Source organism: Trachurus trachurus (genome assembly GCF_905171665.1).
Source record: "Trachurus trachurus genome assembly, chromosome: 20".
In the NCBI taxonomy this organism is placed as follows: domain Eukaryota; kingdom Metazoa; phylum Chordata; class Actinopteri; order Carangiformes; family Carangidae; genus Trachurus; species Trachurus trachurus.
Genome location: NC_139911.1, coordinates 21,111,780 through 21,129,552, shown reverse-complemented (window position 1 = coordinate 21,129,552; position 17,773 = coordinate 21,111,780). Strand labels below are relative to the sequence as shown.

The window sequence follows — 17,773 nt, the reverse complement described above, 5'->3', positions numbered from 1 at the left end:
TGTATCACTGACAGCTCTTAAGGAATGAAGTTTGAGTATAGGGTTAGTTGAACCTGTGACATTTCTTCTTGCACACTGCATGAACAGCTGTCATTGCTTATGCTGGCTATGTAGCATTAGCAAAACTCTTTTAAAATGGTCACAAAACATGGAAACATCCACAGTTCTGTGACAACTGGGCAATCCCTGTGAAGATAATGTATAGGCTTTTTTTTTTTTTTTTTTTTTTTACATTTCTACTGTAGCTATAGCTACTTATTTGTTTCATTTACTTTAAACACCATGTTTCTATACATCCCCCCTTCTGTGGAAATGAACGTGACTATCTTTAACTTCAGAGCTTGTCCTGGCTGTTTGTCACACAGAAGTGCAACGTCAGATCTACTGACCGCATACTGCAGTGGTATGCATTCAGATGGCCTTCTCCTCTGACTCCCTCGCCCTCGCTTCTCACAGTTAATGGATGGTTGTGTAGTTCCTGTCTCCTTAATATATGTCACCCGCTTGACACGCTCGATTATGCAACAAACTGCAGCACTGGTCAGAAGCCTGGGGGCCAGAAATGTGTGACATGCTGCTGACCATGGTGTGTGTCAAATCCCTGTTATGCGCTGACCATAAAGAATTGACCCTGATTTGTTTGCACTCACCTTATGTTTCAATAAAATCCATTTACACAACAACAATGCACCATCGTCATCACGTGTGTTTCATGTGGCCCAGGCCGGTGTAACTAATCTGTTATGACTGAATTTTCTGACCTTGACAAACACCCATGCTGCAGACTACATGGTTGGACATGTGGGTTTCTCATCACTTTGTCCAAGGAGACAGAACATGCTAATGAGCGTGGCCACATCTGTGTTGCATGATGGCACCCAGCAGGATTTTTCCTCTCACCCAGCTGTCACAACACCAAAGTGGGGTGAAAAGATGCAACACAATGGGAATGCTGGTGAAATAACAAGACTGTGGAAATAGGAAGCTGTACTCTAATGTCAACAGCAGATGAAGGTGATCGATGGCAGTTAGCTAAATAACCCAGCAGCAGGGATGACATGCGGCATCTGGTTTTATTCACATGTTTAATTCAGTTGGTTTGTGCAGAGAATCTAATCTCTATCTCTATCGCTATTCAACACCTTTTCAGAAGAGCAATTTTAGCTTGACTATCTTAACTTAGCATGGCAGGTAGGCTACTGCTAGAGGCAGATGGTCGTCTTTCTGGCATTTTCTAAAACCAAAAACACAAGAGGAAAAGTTTAACGCTTAGAGGGAATGGTACTGTATTGTTATAACTTCCAGTCTTATTCCAAAGGTATATGAACATTTTACTGACTATGTTAGTTTTAATGTTTTTTTTTATAAAAAAAAAAAGTCCCATTCACCACTGTCACATCCATTGTGTATCTTAACACTGTGTATCTAATCAACCACAGTGTATCTAACCACTGTGCAGTCCTGCATCAGTTTTGACTCTCGTCAGTCAAACTGTCCTGCTTTCTGTTGAATTTGGCAAAGCTTACACTCCATCTATATCAGCCAATGTCACTTTACCAACGAGTTTCATTTGCAAACCACTTGCTTTAGTGCTCACTATAAAAAACAAATTTTCTCTTGAAATGAAAGTGAAAACATTCATAAGTTATTCAGCTCAATAAAATTCTATCATTGGGAATTGATATGTTTCTGTGTCCACCTGCATGGATCATCACCTAAACACCAACATACAGTACATCTCCAACCTCAGCTTTTCAACACAATGATTTTTAAATAGCCATCAGATGCATCGTTAAAACTAATTTTCACAAGATTCTTGTTTTAAAACAAGTCCAAACCTTTGATCAAGGAGAGACGATGTGCTAACGTTAAGGTAATAAATCTACCAGTATTATTGCAAAGTGAGAAGATAGAATGTGAGAACAGAAAACTACTGTATGGAGGCAGAGCAGCAGTAAATTCCAGGGAACGAATACATATAAGATATTTTTTCCTTTTAAAAAGGGCGTTACAGTACATCTGAGAACTAAATGTTCTTCATACCTGTGAAATCTGGCGTAGCAAAGTGCACTATTGTTTCTTCATAACTTTACAACAGGATTGACTACAGTAGAAGGTAAATGAGGGAATCCAGGCATCACTCATATTATGGACCATTAATCTCCTGGACCATAGTCGACTTCTGGCTCCAAAATAGCTGACCTTGTGGAATGACTGGTTATGAAAGTTTTCCCAGAGCAGCTACAGTAGCCTACTAGTGATCACACGTGACCTCAAACAAACTTTTCCATCCTGCTTTGTATCAAAGAGGTTTTTTTTTTGTTATACAAGTCATTATTGATTCTGACTGGGTTAGTCAGCCAGACATTTCAACAATCGATAGCTCTTATTTTTTATTGATATTTCGTAGGACACACTGGGGTGACCGAGGGCGCACAAGGGACTGAGGATGTTCCGAGGACAAGTCCAGCTCTATTCAGGGATCTGCGTGGTCATGCCAGCTTTTCCTGTTCATGAAAAGAGACACACATTTCTCTGAAGACGCTCTGAAGACCAGCTGGAAAACAGGAAAAAAAAAAAAAAAAAAAAAAAACGTAACACCCACCCTCAAGCAGAGGAGGTAGAAAAGTTTTGTTGATTAAAATTTGTCTCATCTTCCTGTGGAGGGTTTATAAGAGACGTGAGAAGTCAAGCGCTGCTCACATTTCACAGAGAGAGAAATGCCACAGCTGATTAAAATCTCCACCACACTTAGGTGTCAGCTGCTAGTTGGCTGTTAGCAGTGGTTTCTTATCCGGTCATCACCCTGTGCCGTCCATATGATGACGGTGATGGTAGTAACAACTCTTCATAACGGAAGTAAAACTATAACAGGGTTAAATATAGATCAAGTCAGGCTCACTAACAGTGCAGACAAATACACCAGTGCTGAAGGTTTAGTGCTTTTTACTTATTTAAAATCCCAGCAACTGGAAACCTGGGAACCAAACCAGCCAGTGAGATCATGTTTATTCACTCACGAATTGGTCTGGAAGTCCTAGGCTAAACAACAGCAGCTACTGTCTCTGAATGTCCAAAACCTTCATATGCTGCCAGATGAAAAATATACTTTGGAAGTATTTTACTGCTGCAAAATAACCGGACTGACTGCTGAATTATAATTATTTATACATTTCATAATTGCTTCATCTTCTCATCTAACTCCCAGAAGTGCATGAGTACTTTCCCTGCCACTGCAAACAGCTACAGAGGTTGTGGTTGTTTGTTCTTGTAAATGGATGCCAACATGAGCAGGAAGTCTGATAACAGCTAATTTCTTTATAATAAGGACATGAATGACTTTCAAAGTACATAAACTGAATTAGACATTCCTTCTATCTTCAAACGCATGTTTCTACCTCTGAGATAAGATAAGCTAATCTCACTGACCAGGTAAACCCACATTAGCTGCACACAGAGGCACGCACAGTGTTCAACAAAGCTGTCACTTATACTCCTTTGAAAAAGTATTGAATTTGCTAATGGAAGCCCATTACCCATTTACAGGAATAAATGATGGAGCAACCAAAAATGCTGAAACATTTAGATGAAGCTAGGATTTCACATTATTGGTTTTGACATTTTATTTACAATTATATAATGTTGATCTCAGTTATAGCCACTGAAGGGAATTTACAATAACAGCTGAATGTCAGCAATTAGACTTTTTTTTAGAAAATCTAATGGACTTAAACTCACAATGCTAATGATGGAAATAACACAGGCAAGTCTTTATGTATGTAAACAAGCAAAACAAGAGTAAACAGAGAAAACACAAGACATGTGTTCGTCATAAAATATATTTATTTCACTAATAAAACGTCCACTTCCAAAATAGAATGAGAACACATACTCCTGGGACGGCCCGGACAGTGATTGGCATAAGGCTGTTTTTTAGTTTTCCAATGCTAATTACAATCTTTCTGGAAATACATCATTTTTTATCTCTAATGTTTGAGGTCCCAAAGCTGAAGGGGAGCTCGCATGATCTTGTGTTAATTATTCTTCTATACAGGGCCTGACATCAGGCTGACACTATAATCTTATCTGTTGGCAGCTTCTTTCCTTCTGTGGCCGCCTTGGCAGGGTAATTTCTCCTTCCTTGGCTTTGTGCATTAGCCACTATGGCATTGCCCAGAAGGCGACTGTGCGTTTTAAGCATTAGCACTTGACACACTGAGGTTTCAAAACAAGACATGAAGGGATTTTCATTTCACATTACATTTCATTTAGAAAAGGAGGATCTATCCTCTATATCAGGGGTTCTCAACTAGTCTCACTCTGGGACCCACATTGTCCCATGGTCAATAAGTCGCGATCCACTTTTATAGAATTCAAACCAAGATTTTTTTTAAAGCCTTTAAAAATTCATTTTGCTCTTTATTGAGCAAAGTGCATTTCAGAGCACATGAATGAAACTGAGGAGGACAATGACAACTGCATGTACAGAAGTGAATAAAAAAATATCAAACTGCACAAAATGGAGAACAACAAAACGATATATTTGACTTCTAATGTATCTCTGCATTCAGAGCATATTCACAAAAGTGAATAAATATCAAATTGCACAAAATGCATTAAATATTATTTACTTTTTTGACCAACTGTCCGCGACGCATCCAGAACGGGTCCGCGACCCACTTTTGGGTCCCGACCCACCAGTTGAGAACCACTGCTCTATATTGCTATATTATCAGGACATCAGACAATGCAAAGTGCTTTTGGTAAGAAAACATAATTTAGGAATCACTTAAGACTTATTTTGCATGAGCTGTCAGGCTAAAAAAAAAAAAAAAAAGACGACAATCTATAATAATAATAAAAACACAACATGGGATGATGTGAAGATTAGACTGTAAAACCAGAGAAATAAGCCGTTGTCATGACGTTCAGCAGCTTGCACTAGCAGTCTGTCCTCATGTCCTTTGTTGCTGTATGTTGAATTCAAATCAATAAGCAGGTCAGTGCCTATAGGCGTCATGTCTGCGTGAGACTGCGCGTGCGATGTTGTGTGTGCCAGAGGGGGATTTTCTGAGTCAATCGGTTGTGATGGAGGCGGCTGCAGCATTTCATTAAGCTGCTGTGATGCAGAGGTTGGCAGTCAGTCGGAGATTACAGACAGACTGGCAGCGGGAGCGCACTTGTCTCGTATGTGTCTGTGCGTGTGTGTATTTTTATTATCTGCACCTTACCATCCTCCTCGCAGCTGGTGGTATAGTTTCATCATCCCCCTGGCTACTGCATCCTGCCTGTGCTTTGTGCTACTTGCTGGCCTCAGAGCACCATTATGACTATAATTTGTCTCTTATTTTTCATCTATGTGGCATTTGCTGGACCTTTGCACACACTGATGTAATGTCTTTTAAAACACTAGCACCAGATGTTTAGTCCTGGTAAACGTGTCACCTCCAACGCGAAGTGTTTGCCTTATAGAATAAATTATGACAGGTTGTGTTTGCTGGCTTATTACACATAAACGAACAGAGATGCACGTCCTGTGAGTGCTCCATCTCACTGAGAGCAACGGGGCAACAGGAATTAGATTTCTTTTACAAATGGACGGAGTGAGATATGTGTGCTGTGTGGCTCACTGCAAGAGAGGTAACTCTGGGTTTTAACTAAAGGGAGGGGGAAGGGAAGGAGAGGGCAACAGGGCAGAAAGGGCAAGAGAGGGGGGAGGGGGCGTTACTGGAAGGAAGCGCGGACGGGGCGACCCTTGAGCGGCTGGGGAGGGCGGTAGTTGTCCACCATGCAGCACTCGGCCTCCCCCTCAGCAGAGAAGAGCAGGCTGCGGAATTTGGCCATCTGTGACGAGGGAGAAGACACAGGACACTCATGAGGTTATAGTCATTACCTCCTGTGACTGTCACTCACACAGCACATCACTCGCCCCGAGCTGAGTCACAGAGTTACGTTCACAACCTACACTAGGCAGCAGCTGCCCTGGACAAAATTTAGACATCAGTTACTCCCAAAACTGTTTTTGCTGCAAAAACACAACATTTCTATGGGGCTGTATGGGTTTTAGGGCTGGTTTCATTTACAGAGTGATAAAAGGAGATATCCAAAATCCCCTCAGTGAAAACTTCTGACTCTAATATGTCAACAAAATAGAACAAGAATTCTGAAAGGGCTTTATCCATTGTTCAGATTTCAGTTCTGGAAATTAGCGCATATTTCATTAGATATTGCCTCATTTACATATTTAAACATCAAATTTGACAAAACTTGTAATACAAAAAATATTTGTCTTAATGTGAGTAATATACTTGGGAAGTTTCATGGTGATATCTGTAAAATACATTAAAAAACCCATAGGTGGAGGTGGACATGTTGAAGGGTCATGGGTGTTGTTAAAATGCATTACGGGTCCAAAAAATTGACTTTAATTCTGAAATTCGGGACATTCAGAGTTTACCCAAAGATACACCTCCTGGCCAAAAATCAGGCCCCAGTGACCTTTCATTTGACCGTGGGGAGTTGGGAAAATGTGAGAGGTGGACAAAATTTGCCAAAAGGTTTGGTGAGAAATAGTAAATATGAAGCTAGCTTTTGGTTAGCTTAGTTTAGCTGAGAATAAATTTTTTTTTTTTTTTTTTTAATTGTTTAACTAAATTGAAAAACAAGTTGTATTCTATGCAAAGAAAGTAAGTGTATTTCCCGAAATGTAAAAATTAATCTTTTTAGTCAATGTAAAACCATGCCTGGGCTGGGTGCACTAACCATGATGAAAAACCTGAGCTTTAGATTCTGGTAGGTGAATCTGAACCAGACTGACTTGTTCCCTTTCACTTCTAGACTTTATAAGCTCGCATTCTCCTCAAATCTTTGATAGGAAGTGAACAAGACAACTTCTTGACATTTTCATGCGGAGGAAGGAAAAGACAATAGCTGCAGGATGGTGTCAGATGACCTATTTAAGAGACTTGTCATTGACTCTGGCTAATGAATTGGGCCATGGTTATTATACACTGCTGCAGCCAGTGAATATGTAGTCACTGCTGGGACAAATGAATTCATCGGGTGTGTGTATACTCTCGCCATTAACTGATACCAAATCATCAGCTAATTGTATTACTGTATATGAATGGCTTCTTTATCTGCTTGACCTGCCTTATATGGTACCGAGTCTAAAGGTTGTATCCACATGTCCCTCATGTTTACCCATGAGACAACGACTCACTGACGAAATAAACATTTGACTAGGCTGTGCTTATTTTCACATGGCCTAAAGACTCCAACCACGGGCACAAACCTGACTACAGAGGCTGTTAGTTTAGATTAATGGGTGGTTAGAAGTCAAATATCCATGTCAGTGGTGTGATTGGGTATAATTTTAGAGGTAAATAGTTTGGAAAGACAGGTATTATTCTAGCATACTTATACGTGGTATATGTGAGAGTCTGATTTCCCACGCTTGTGCTGTATCACAGACAGACTGTGAACCATGTGTGGGATGACCACTTCCTGTTGGCACCCCACATACTGACTCAGAAACAGAGAAGCAAAATCTCCGGTGTCTGTGTGAACCTGCAGTTGCTCTTGTTTTCTTCGTGTGAAAGAGTGAAAGAAGCTGCTGTATTGCCTTTCCTCCCATTACAGAGCTCACTTCAACCGTCTAAACTAATCTGAACAATTAAGCCCTTGATTTAGATCGCAGTTATATAGAGAGGATTTGCAGGTGGGGTTATTCTAGACCGTGGGCCCTCTGCCAATCCCCCTGGGACTTCTAAATGGGCTCTCTGAGAAGACATACCTGGTCAGGGCTGACGCTGATTGGCTCTTTGCAGACAATCCAGGTTACACTCTCCAGCAGGGGGGGTGTGGTCAGAGAGCCATCGTATGTCCAGTAGTCGAGGCAACCAGGGAGCAGGGAGGCAGGGTCGAAGTTAGCGAAAGTGGTCTGCTTGCCCTGAGGGTACAAGAGGTATGAGATTGTGAAGAACAGGTCAGTCAAATGTCTTGTTAGAATAAAATGCATGAAAATATGTCTGTATATGAACATACTTTAGCCTTGATGGAATTAAAGGCATCAAGAATCTTCTGGAGATTCGCATTTGCATCACCAATCTGAAAAACAGTAAATTGGAATGGAATCAGCGAACAGTGTTATGCATATGGTACAGTACTTGGACTATCATTTATTAAAGCAACTCAATGTATGTGTTGCGCTAAATGCTTTAAAACTAAAGAATAGGCATGAATCACTGCAACAGACCTTCAGGAAAACTCCAACAACAGCGAGTCCGTCGGGCTGGCTGGCGGCTTCTCCAAAGCTTGGATATTTGGTGTTCCAGTGCACCAGATGGAGCTGGGGATCAATGAAATAGATATGAAATGGATGAAATCTAGGCCTTCGTACTACATCCTGTCATGCTCTATTTAACAGATACTGATATTGAGCTATGTTAAATAAATATTTAGCTTGAGGGTTTCTATGCCACTGAACATTGATTCTTGACAGTGGTGATTGATGCTTGTCAAGAGCTTTGACCAGTGTTGTGTTAAACACATTGTTAGCGGGTAGACTGAGCACTACAGTGAATCGCTGTTGGAAACAAGATGGGGCTAGCTGGTTAGCCTGCTAACTTACGTAGAGAAGAAAAAGTGATCAGAAAGTGAATCACATTTTTTCTTCTACGCTGCTAATGCCAATGCTAATCATAATCCTAGCTTTGTAGCATCTTCAAAGTTTAGCCCACAAATAGCGCCTTTAAAAAGATGCTTAGCGGAAAATGAAAAAAAAAAATGCTGTGAGACAGCAATGTGACTCAACAATTTAGAAACCTTTTCATTGAAAATGTGTCACAATAAGTTACCACACAAGGCCTTTTCTCCAGCCAGTGTGGTTCAATGCAAAAAAACAAATTTTTTTCTTTTGAGAAATTATTATAACCTCTGATACAAACAAAATTTAATCTCAACTCTACAGCACTTCCCCTCTTGTTACATCAACTATAATTATCATCAGAGCATCTTTACCTCAGCAGGATACTTGGTCCCGGACACAGTGTGCTCAGAGCCCTTGTCGTCAGAAGCACCCCAGTGGAAATGAAACTGCTTGAGCCTGTAGGTACCTGAGATTGGTCCGTCTTTCAGACCTGCAGAACAAACATATACACAAACACAACTCCCATCAGTTTATCGCACAATGCAATTGTCTAGTTTTTTTTTTTTTTTTTTTTTTTACATTGCAAAACTGTTATCTAATGCATCTTACATACCGCAAAAGCACTAATATCCTCTCTCACACACATGTGTCAGGGTGGCAGACTTCCTATTTCATGGAAACAGACTCAGTTCCTGTTGTGTAAGACCTGGTCAGACTGACGGCTACATGTCCAGGTATTGTTAACATCAGACCTCCTTCCACCGTTACACAATGTACCTATTTGCAGTAGGCCTACACAACATGGTTGGAACAGTAGCAGATAATCCCGTATATTGTTCTATTTCTGGTGATACTGAATGCACACGCATGCACACACACACCCACACACACACACCCACATACAGGTCACCTTCAAAACAGGATACTTGTTTCTCAGTAGTCGGCTTGAAATGATTAGAGGGGGCAGATCTGATCCCAGAGCAAATTACAGTGAAGGTGTCTGTCTATACATTACTGGATATTAAATATAACCTGCTGCGATATTCATCTTTTCCCTGCCTGGCATGATTTATGACTGGATGAAACCCATGACGATGACTGGCAGCGGCTCGTCCTTTATTTAGAAGTGCAGGGTGGAAAATAAGAGCTGTCAAATACCATAGCAGACTTCAGAGACTTCAACATGCCTACAGTTCAGATTCTTAGTAATCCTGCTTTTGTTTTTTCTCCCCTTTATCTTGATGTGTGTCCACTTGAAATAGGCCATGTGATGTGATTTTGTTGATTATGTAACTATATTCTTCATTATCCTATATCAGATCCGCTTAGAACAACCAATCCAAAATCCTAACCATGAAAAAAAAAAAACTCAAGCAATTGTTTCTTTGTATCCTTTGGGATTAAAATCTGGTCCAAATAAATTAAATAAAACTAAAAAGAGAAAAAAAACAATGCTTTGCGTCTTACATTGTGAAGAAATAAAATCACACATTCCCACGCAGTTTGGCACATTAATAGTTAACCAAAAGCAGGTTTATTTGCAGGCTAACCTTCGTTTTTCTGTCTTTTGACCTCACTGCAGAGTAAAAAAGAACTGGCGTGGGAAAGGTTTAGCAGAGGTTACCATTACCAATTCAATTAGTATCTGCACGCTTTGTGTTTGGCCCTTGAATGGAACTCCTGGAGCCTTTTCACTTCTTTGATTAAAATAAAATCACAGTTTGAAAAAAAAAAAACAGTTAAAACCCCCACATGCTTCAATGAAATTGGGGCACATGACTAATGCAACCATATTAACATTAACATAATATTAACATGCTTGAGTTCTGTGCATGCCTTCAAGCTGGAGGCTATAGAGGACATACAAAAAACCCTGAATGCCGCATTGTGCAGTTTGCGCACCCTGCAAATCACCATGAGAACCTGCTGCCTTTGTTTGCAAACCAAGTCCAGCAATATCACAGCTCCTCTATTCTACCAAAAAAGACTGCAATAGTAACAATAATATGTTTAAATAAACCAAATTAAATTATTATTATTTTAAATTCTGTTTTCTCCATGTTAAGATGAAATATTAAAATGCCATTTTCTTAATCACAGACCGGTGAGGTGATATCAAGACAGCATTGAGCAGCTGGAGCCATCCAATAATAACAATATAATAACACTAACTTGAGTTGTCGTTGTCATCTACGAAGGTCACTTGGAAGGAATGTCCGTTGTTGAGAATATCAAGGCAGGTGGAGGGGTCGTACTTCAGGTTGAGCGGCTTCAGCCCCCCGTCGAATGATGCTTCACCAGGTACGATGTCAATGGGAGACTGGCGGGGTCCATTGGCAACGGGGAAGTTATCAGCCCATTTGTCGGGTCCTAAAATCATATAATTACAACACTGTGGTTATTAGTATGTTCGCCTTGACACATGAGGTTGATTCAATGACATATAGGCTGTGGCTGCGCATGCAGGATGGCTGAGGATGAGGATGAGGATGGTGCTTTGAACGCGCGTAAAAATCCCCCAAATATGCAGAATTAAATCAAATCTCTGCAGTGACCCGTGCATGCACCGTCCTCTGTGTCATTCTCTCAGCACCCTGCCTGTTGGCGGCAACAGCGCTGTCAGTATTGCATTGCCATCCACTACATATGATAGCACAAGTCGTGAGCGCCTCACCGTTGTTCGCTGCGTATCCCCAAGACATTATTAGAGCCTGAATGTGTGAGTGTCTATTAAGAGTTGTAATTCCCTAAAGTGAGTCGTCCCTTAGCGCAATGCAGCCAGTGTCCTCCACCTGACAGCTGCACGGCTTATATAGGCTCCCCGGTGTGCGGTTGGTATTGGCCACATGATGCCCCCGCGCACTGATCGGGAGGAGTTTAGATGCGCAGCAAGGCTGGAACACTGAGGATCAATGACTCTCTCTCTCTCTCTCTCTCTCTCTCTCTCTCTCTCTCTCTCTCTCTCTCTCTCTCTCTCTCCTCTCTCTCTCTCTCTCTCTCTCTCTCTCTCTCTGCAGCGGCGGAGTCTCCATTGACAAAGCTGGTGAGCTGCGTAATTCTGCACGAACGTGCGCTCAGCTAACGGGTAACTCGTCTGTAATTTCAGGAAATAACGGAATTACGCAACAGCTTGCAGCCTTCGTTTCACTTTGATACTGCGACTTTAAAAGGACCTCTGACTTTCTATAGCCTATTAGTATATTAACAGACATAGAAAATAATCATTAACATGCAGGCTATGACTTGTTGGATTGCTGAGGTGACTCAAGGGAAACCTGAAGTATTTAATGTGGAATTACTGTGACTCCATTAAATATTTGTCAGGACGCTGAACAACCATTGTATCAGTGGACTTTGATCCAAAAACAGAAAGAAATGTGAGCCTCTTTATATGAACATATATGGACTGTGGGCCTTGTTCAAGGGTTCTTGCAGGATCCTGACAACAAAAACACGGGGAATTATCATGTGCAGTTGTAGAAGAAGCCATATCATTTTGGCAAACACATGAGTTTGACTTGTTTATAAACCATTTTTAATGTACAACATAAAACTAATAGAATGGAAAAGTTGTCTGGTTGGGTCTTGCACAGCTCAGTAACAATGATAACAAAATAAAGGTCTACTTTGTGCATGATTTGTCTATCAGTGTGCTGCAGCAGTGTTAGTGCCATAGCCAAGCTGAGGTCCAGGGAAAAAGAGAGGGGCTACATGCTCAGGCTCAATGCACATCCACCACACATTAAAATGTTTTAAGATTAGTAGGCTACCTGAGAGTCAGAACCACACCACTGCTAAACCTCATGACTGTGAGACACATATATTAATCAGAACATTAACTTTCAGGCATGTGGGTTATGAATGCTCTCTGCCCAGTTTTCTGTCAATATTGTTAAACTTGCCCCACTTAAATTGCATCTGTAAAATAAAGATGTGCATCAGAGTCAGGCCAATACACTGCTATTGTGCTCAATCAATTCTTCTATTGACCTATAGGCAAAAAAAATCATATCTCTTCTAAAAATCTCTAGGACAGTTTAAATCCACCCTAGCAGTCAGTCCAGCTCATAGACTGTATAAAAACGAGTACCAGCTCAGTACAGATTCAGAGTGCAATGACTTCTGTAGTGGTATTAGGCTGCCACCTGCTGTTGGACGATGAGACTGCAAGGCTTGCAGTCAGGGAGACTTTGCAGAGATTGATCTTTTTGGCTCATTTTTCTATTTCGTCTCAAGGTGTGTAGGGGAAATAAACTAATTCAGTCCAATTAAGCTAAGTGAAATTGCTCAAAAGAATATCGTGTGTGAAATGTTGTGTCGCCGTAGCTAAACCATAGACTGTAAAAAGAGCTAAACTGAAAGTCCACATTTATTTTGAAGATGAGATATACCGGAAATAGCTATTATTTTCGTGTTGTCCAGTTTCCCCCCCTCAAAATCTAAATAATTAAGTGATTTTTGGTTGTACAGTTAAAATAAAAATAATTATACGATCAAAGTTTAATTAAAAAACACAAACAAAAAAACTAACCAGTCTACACTGTGTTGAGGCGATGTCACAACGTCACAACCGGACCACGATAGGAACATGGAAATTATATAAAAAAGATAAAATAAATAAAAACAAACACAACAACAGCAAAAAAAAAAACACAAAAACAAACAAATATCATTATCATACCGATAAATCCATTGGGAGAAAATCCTGACGTAAAACGTACGTCGACTGTCGCGTGCTAGTGACGCAGGCAGCAGAGGAGGCACGTTTGCAGCACACGCGGATATCAACAGAAGACAACCACTTCACATACAAGGTCTGTTTTACAGCCGAAATGTTTAATTTACACACATTGGTTCACACTCGTTTGGTCAAAGTAACGACACCAAGAAGTTTGATTGAACTTCCAGAGAAAAAACAAGCGAACAAGCTTCACTCAGTCGTGTGTTACTGTGTAAACAGACTGCAGCTGTCAACAACATGGATGCTTTTCAGTGTTTTCGTCGTTGTCAACCAGGGTAGTAGAAGTGAATGAAGAGGGTTTTAGTTTTGTGTTGCCACCTTTTTCACTACTCCAGAGTTTGTAGATCTGTTTTAATATGTCATTAATGTCATAGTTTTCTGCCTAGATTTACATGTTAGTGGAAGTCCACTCTCTTCTGTGTTGGACATTTCAGTGATAGAAACATCATAATGACAAATACCAGATTCTTTTCCATGTTTCACCAGTTTTTACTGGTTGCACATGTGCAGGTAGATGAAAAAATTACTTGCACTGTCTCAAATTTTAGGGGCAAAATGCTCCCATTTAGGGGCAGTCTGGAGCCCTACTACCTGTTAGTATTTTGTGTATATATAGCTAGGATGTAAGACTAAAATGTAATTATTTCTCACAGTTCAAAGTGATGTCTTTAAACGCCGTCTTAGTTTGTCTTACCAATAGCCAGTCAATTTAGTTTACTATGGCATGTGGAAAATTAGAGACAAATCCTTATGTTTGGGAAACAAGGAACAGCAAATATGATATATTTCTAGCTTCAAGAAAATTATTCAAATGATTATTTAATCTTCAAAATAATATACCAAAAGACTAGTTTATCCATCAATAAGTTGTTGCAGCTCTAGCCTAACAATATCCCCACCCAATTGTCTTGTTTCTGCTCACACTTAACTGCAATAGTATATAATTTCGGACAGTTCTGCTTTTGTTTGTTTGGGTGAAGCCTAATACATTTTTCAAGCAGTTTCATTTTGGCACCAATGTAATATCTATCTCTCATTCTATTTTATATGTATAAAATGTTTTATAAAGTATGTTATTATTACTGTTATCACTACTAAGTTTATTGCATTAATTTGGCAGGTGCTCTCAACCTGAGCTACATTTATAATCACCCCTGTGACCAGTAATGGTGTTTCCACCACCACTAGCACTGCCACCACCACTCCAAGAAAAGTCTTCATGATACAGCAGCAGCCATAGCTTCTACTGCAAACACCATACACCATGAATTTGCAGATGTAGCCTATGTTTACTACCAGTCTCTGCCATCAGCCTCTCAAAACTTAAACCATAATATATGATTCACCATCTGTGCTGTAGACAGACAGGAGTGTTTTTCCACACTCTCACTGCAGCTTCACCTTCTTGTTGTGGGCTGACAGGAGTGGAGGGTGGGATGGTCCGCTGTGAGCCAGCAGCTTCAGGTTTTTAAGAGATGTATGTTGTTTTTTTTCTCGAGGATCCTGTTGAAGAACATCCCTGTTTTTCACCCCCAAGGCTGCACACAGAGAGGGTTTGTTTTTGTTTATGGTGCAACACCTGGTTAAAGTCTAGACAGTATGAAAATGTGAAGAAATCAAATGTCTGTATCAAAAACACTTCAGTTGCACTTATTATACATCATCCGAACCTCTTAAACCCGTAGAAGTGTTTCAGTTTACGGTTTCAAGTAGTGAGCTTCTGGTATAACAAGGTGTTGCTATGCTAATCATGGGGTTAAGGTAGCATGTGGAGAACCTGGAATAACCTCAGCATGTGTCTTGTTCAGAAGGAGGGGTAAGGTTGTGCGACCGACGTGGACACAGCATCCAAAGCAGGCCAAAAGAAAAGGAAAACAGGATGAAAGTCAGGACACATGGCACGGAAAACTCTGCCGTGAAAATAACCCTGCCAGCTGGTGCTTTCTCTCCCCAGGTAACATGGCGAAGAATAAACAGAAAGGGAAGAAACAGAAGAATGTCTTTCAAGTGGCAAACAAGCACTCGAAGCACAAGAACAAAGCCAAACCTGTCACAACAACACTCAAACACGTAAGATCTCTCTCTCTCTCGTGTTCCCTTTTTATTCTTTTCCTCCACATTTTCACACATTTTCTACGCTCCCTTGTATGTTGTGCCCACTCTAGTAACATCATTTGTGGCTTCACAGATCAATGCGGTGAAAAATGAGAAGGTGGAAAACCTCAATCAAATCTTCACAGAGGTCCAGAGGGATTGTACGAGTCTTTCAAAGTCTGTTGCTCCTAAGCCAAAGAAACAAACACAGGTTAGAGGAGGAAACTGAAGCTAAATCTCCTCTTCATCACCCAACATTGAAAAAGTTACTCAATCTCAATGTAATTCATACTAATAAGTATTCTTTGTCTTTTTAGGTTGTCAGGGAGCCACCAAAGGAATCTGTAAATGTTGACAGCGCTGCTCAACTCTTCTCTCAGCTATAACGGACCAGGAAAAATGGACTACGGTGAACATTGAGGAAAAACAGAGGAAATATTTCTCTCTGCTCATGTTCAGGTTTTGAGAGCTGCTGCAATACATTTCATGCCAAACTACAGACTGCAGATAAATCTATAATGAGAAGAGGTTGCAGTGGTGGCATGAGAATAACATTTTGTGTATAATTTCCTGTATATTCTGTGCAGAGAAATATATTACTCAGAGCTTGTGATATTGCCTTAGCAACATGGATTTGAATTCGTAAATATCATCAGTGTATAAATATTAGATTTCTCTTAGGGTAGCCGCTAATCACCATTTTCTGTTGTCATTTTCTTCTTGATTAATTGACATGTTTTATTTATAAAATCTACGAAAAAGCTGATTATATAAAGGTCCCAGAGCCCAAACGCATTGCTCACTTTTTTTCTGGTCAACAGCCCCAAAACGAAGAATATTCTCTTTATAAAAACTCACATTGGAGCAGATGTTTTGCTTGAATCATGGCCAAAATATTCAGTCAAGTTACAAAACAGATGCAAAACAGTTTCTGTGTTTCACATTTATCCCTCACCTCTCTTCATCAAACAGATTTTAAAATATGTGCCACGCAGTTCATCATCTCAATTCTGTATGTGGTTCAGGCATTTTATAAAGGTTATTATAAGCCTGGAACATTTTCGAAGGGGCGTGCGTTTTGTCGGGCTCTCTCTGAGTGCTGTTTTGTTTGGTTGTTCAAGGTTTTCACACCTCATGTTTTTCATGCTGTCTTTGATTTAGTGTTAAAGGGACAACAAGGAGTTTCTGTGGATGAATCTCCGCTACCCACACTTGTTAATGGGCCCATTTTCGATAAATATATTGTTTTGTCTCTATCGTTATTTTGTTATTATTAGTGGTGGTGGAAATGCTGGTCGAGCCGACCATCGTTTCTTTACTTTCGGTTTCGTGGCGAGTCATGAGAATAACGCCGCCGAATCGCCGTTTATGGTTGGAACTACGACGGTATGTGATCATCTTTGAACCTCTGACTTTAATTCTTGATGAATGAAAACATGAGTCCGTCTTGTGCAGGTCAAAGAATTTCACGGTGCGCGGAGGCTCATAAATGTAGTGTGGAAACGCTTCGCTTTTCCAAAACTCCTCGTTGTCCCTTTAACGAAACTGCCATTTGTAAAGATGACAGGAACAAAGTTGTGTTGCAAAAAAAATCATGGAATGTAAATGAGAATTTAACATACAGTAAAGTAGGTTTTCTCATTTAATATAGGCTATCTGTACAAGTTATTTAATGTGGTGTCTTTTAAAAATAGACAAATACAAATGCTACACAGAGTTTGCAGTTATGTTGGTTCATGTCATTTTGAGTGCTCACTTTGGGATGTGCCTGTACTGGACTGCATCATGTGGTCAGTGGTGTCCTATATTTTGTCTCCAAACTCTATTTCAGCCCCTCATGCTGTCATTTCCAACAGGAGATCAGCCTGAAGATGAGGTATAGATTTTTGGCACTGCCTGTGTGCAGCTTGCTGTTATCAGTATGCTGCTCCAGGTGTTGCTGCTGTTGTCGCCGCTGCCGTAGCAACTTGACATCGAAGGTCACGGGTTGTACCGGTTGCCCGGGTAATTGCTTGTCTCCGTGGTGACCTCTGACTGAGTAAGTTGGTCAATAAATCTGGGGCACGACGACGAGCGAGGCTGGTAAACACACTGGTGCTCGAGTGGGTCGACGTAAATAAACAAATGACATTTTCAAGGTGAAGATGACTATCATGACAGAAGAGTTTGGCTGAGTGATGGTTTTAATCCACCTGCCTCAAGACAGCTTGCATTACGCAGTAGCCTATGAGGTTGAGAGAAAAGCCTAAACTGGCAGTAAATACAATTTTTGGTGCTTGGCAGGCGGC

At 40.5% G+C, this 17,773-nt stretch overlaps 2 protein-coding genes across 2 annotated transcripts; one reads left to right on the top strand and one right to left on the bottom strand.

Annotated features, from left to right (window-relative positions):
- Positions 1-4,087: 4,087 nt before the first annotated feature.
- LOC311003946 (carbonic anhydrase 1) lies at positions 4,088-11,451 on the bottom strand. Its single transcript, XM_083995863.1, has 8 exons — positions 11,325-11,451; positions 10,823-11,020; positions 9,022-9,140; positions 8,258-8,350; positions 8,047-8,109; positions 7,796-7,951; positions 4,710-5,844; positions 4,088-4,283 (listed from the first exon to the last, which is right to left on the bottom strand). Exons 1-7 carry the CDS (start codon positions 11,350-11,352, stop codon positions 5,725-5,727), a joined length of 777 nt encoding a protein of 258 aa, XP_083851989.1. The 5' UTR covers positions 11,353-11,451; the 3' UTR covers positions 4,088-4,283; positions 4,710-5,724.
- Positions 11,452-13,384: 1,933 nt separating this feature from the next.
- On the top strand, positions 13,385-17,195 carry rbis (ribosomal biogenesis factor). Its single transcript, XM_083995195.1, has 4 exons — positions 13,385-13,464; positions 15,346-15,461; positions 15,580-15,696; positions 15,803-17,195. Exons 2-4 carry the CDS (start codon positions 15,351-15,353, stop codon positions 15,869-15,871), a joined length of 297 nt encoding a protein of 98 aa, XP_083851321.1. The 5' UTR covers positions 13,385-13,464; positions 15,346-15,350; the 3' UTR covers positions 15,872-17,195.
- Positions 17,196-17,773: the final 578 nt, after the last annotated feature.